Genomic DNA, 1,950 nt, shown 5'->3' on the forward strand with positions numbered 1-1,950 from the left:
CAGGGCCATATGCAAAAATCTCTTAATAAATATGCCTAATAAGTGTTTGGGGTTAAGTGGGTAAGTGAGATACTTTAATGACTTCATTATGATTTTGTTTGGGACCATTTTTTTAATGTTTTTTAAAATAAATTTTTAGTACAGAAATTTTAATTTATGTATTAAAATAATGCTATATATATATATATATATATATATATATATATTAAAAATTTTATTATATTTAATGTTAATACATTTCAGGTGCAATTTGTCTGTTATTTTACTGGAAATGGATCGCATTCTAAGACCGGGTGGACGAGCATACATACGGGATTCCAAATTTATTACCGAAGAGATTAAGGAAATCACTGAAGCTATGGGATGGAAGACTGAACTGCGTGATACAGCTGAAGGACCATACGCAAGCAGGAAGGTATTGATAGGCCACAAGGAGGTCAGGCATTCTTAGCATTGTTTTGACAAGGTAATATAGAATCTGATTCCCTGTAAGAATTGCTCTTTGTTGATCCATAATGGAGATTCAACGAGGACGTGAAATTGGGTCTGGTTGCTTACAAATGGATGCAACGGTAAGATTTTAACTTCATTTTATATTTTTTAGCTATTCTGTTTTGTCTTACAATGGTGGGTGGTTTTTGGTTTTTGTTTTACCCTTTTTTTTGTATCATTTAAACCACAACAGAACAGATTAATTGTATATTTTATATCTATTCTGTTGTCTTACAGTGTTGGGTTGGTTGTTGGGTTTTGTTTTCCGTTTTGTTGTGTTGTTTAAACCCACCATAGAACAAATTAATTGTTATGAGAGTACAGGCATGAATAAAGCATGTTCATTGAATAAACTATTTCATGGCGAATGCATTATTGACTACTTTGCAGCCCTGTGTGAACTTTCTCAGAAGGGATAAGCAAAAATTTGTTAACGAGCTGAAAACATTTCCTGGTGTTATGCTTGTTAATTATTCAATTGAATATTAGCCAAACATAAACAAGTTATCTTGGAGACCATTAAATAGGTTGATAAAGTTTTATTGATGCTTAGATTGTATGAAATAATATTTCTGATTTTCATAATATGTTTTTAACCTTCATAGAAAGTGATATCTTAGTAAAATGCGTATAATATACATAGAGCTTGGGTTGGATAACTAGTTAGACTTTTACAATCCTAGTTCATCCAAGTCTCGGGAGAACATAGTGTATGTTTGTAGTATCCCATCTCATCCACCTTGTATGTTTGTGGTATCCCATCAGGGGTGGATCCAGCCTTAATTTACAGGGGGAGCAAAAAATTGTACGTTTCACAGATATGTCGGGGGTCCAACACTACACGAAAATAGGTGATTACCGATAGATAATGAAAAACATAGAAAATTACGTATTTCCGACGAATTTCCGGTGGAAAATCATACAACGGCAATTCGCGCGTCGCAAATAACATTCCGACGTAAACATTTCGTTGGAAACATTTTTGGCGGTACTTTCGGCGAAATACCGGCGGAAATATTAGGCATATCTGTCGGTTTTTGAATCCCTTTTTCCAGCTTATGTTCTGCTGCTGTTTCCGGTGCAAAAGTATGCTGGAAAAAGTGGCGGAACGTACGCCAGAATTACTATCAAATATCGATTTAACAGATACACCGGTGTAAAACTCTGCTGGTATTACCGACGCATGATTATGCCGGTAATAGCCATTAGAAGTTGTAGTATCGTATGACGGCAAACTTACTGGCGAAAAATCCGTCGGAAACCTGTAGCATACAATAAAAAAAAAAGCCTTCCCACAATCAAAATGGATTTCCACACCTACAAACAAATTTTCACATAACATCTAAACAACATATAATATCAACATATGATTCACAACATATAAGCAATATAAAAAAACATATAAATAAGCACAATCTGCTTGTTAAATCGTTAAATATTCAAATGTTCGATCGTTAA

The 1,950-nt window shown here is 34.1% G+C and overlaps 1 protein-coding gene across 1 annotated transcript in view; it reads left to right on the forward strand.

Moving 5' to 3' along the window:
* Positions 1-845, forward strand: part of LOC110114181 (probable methyltransferase PMT11) — a 30,590-nt gene extending 29,745 nt beyond the window's left edge. The window contains exon 9 of the mRNA XM_020846965.2: positions 244-845. Within this exon, the coding sequence (XP_020702624.1) occupies positions 244-451 (208 nt within the window). The 3' untranslated portion in view covers positions 452-845. The remainder of the gene's footprint in view (positions 1-243) is intronic.
* Positions 846-1,950: the final 1,105 nt, after the last annotated feature.

This window comes from Dendrobium catenatum, unplaced genomic scaffold, assembly GCF_001605985.2.
Source record: "Dendrobium catenatum unplaced genomic scaffold, ASM160598v2 fragScaff_scaffold_716, whole genome shotgun sequence".
Classification (NCBI taxonomy): domain Eukaryota; kingdom Viridiplantae; phylum Streptophyta; class Magnoliopsida; order Asparagales; family Orchidaceae; genus Dendrobium; species Dendrobium catenatum.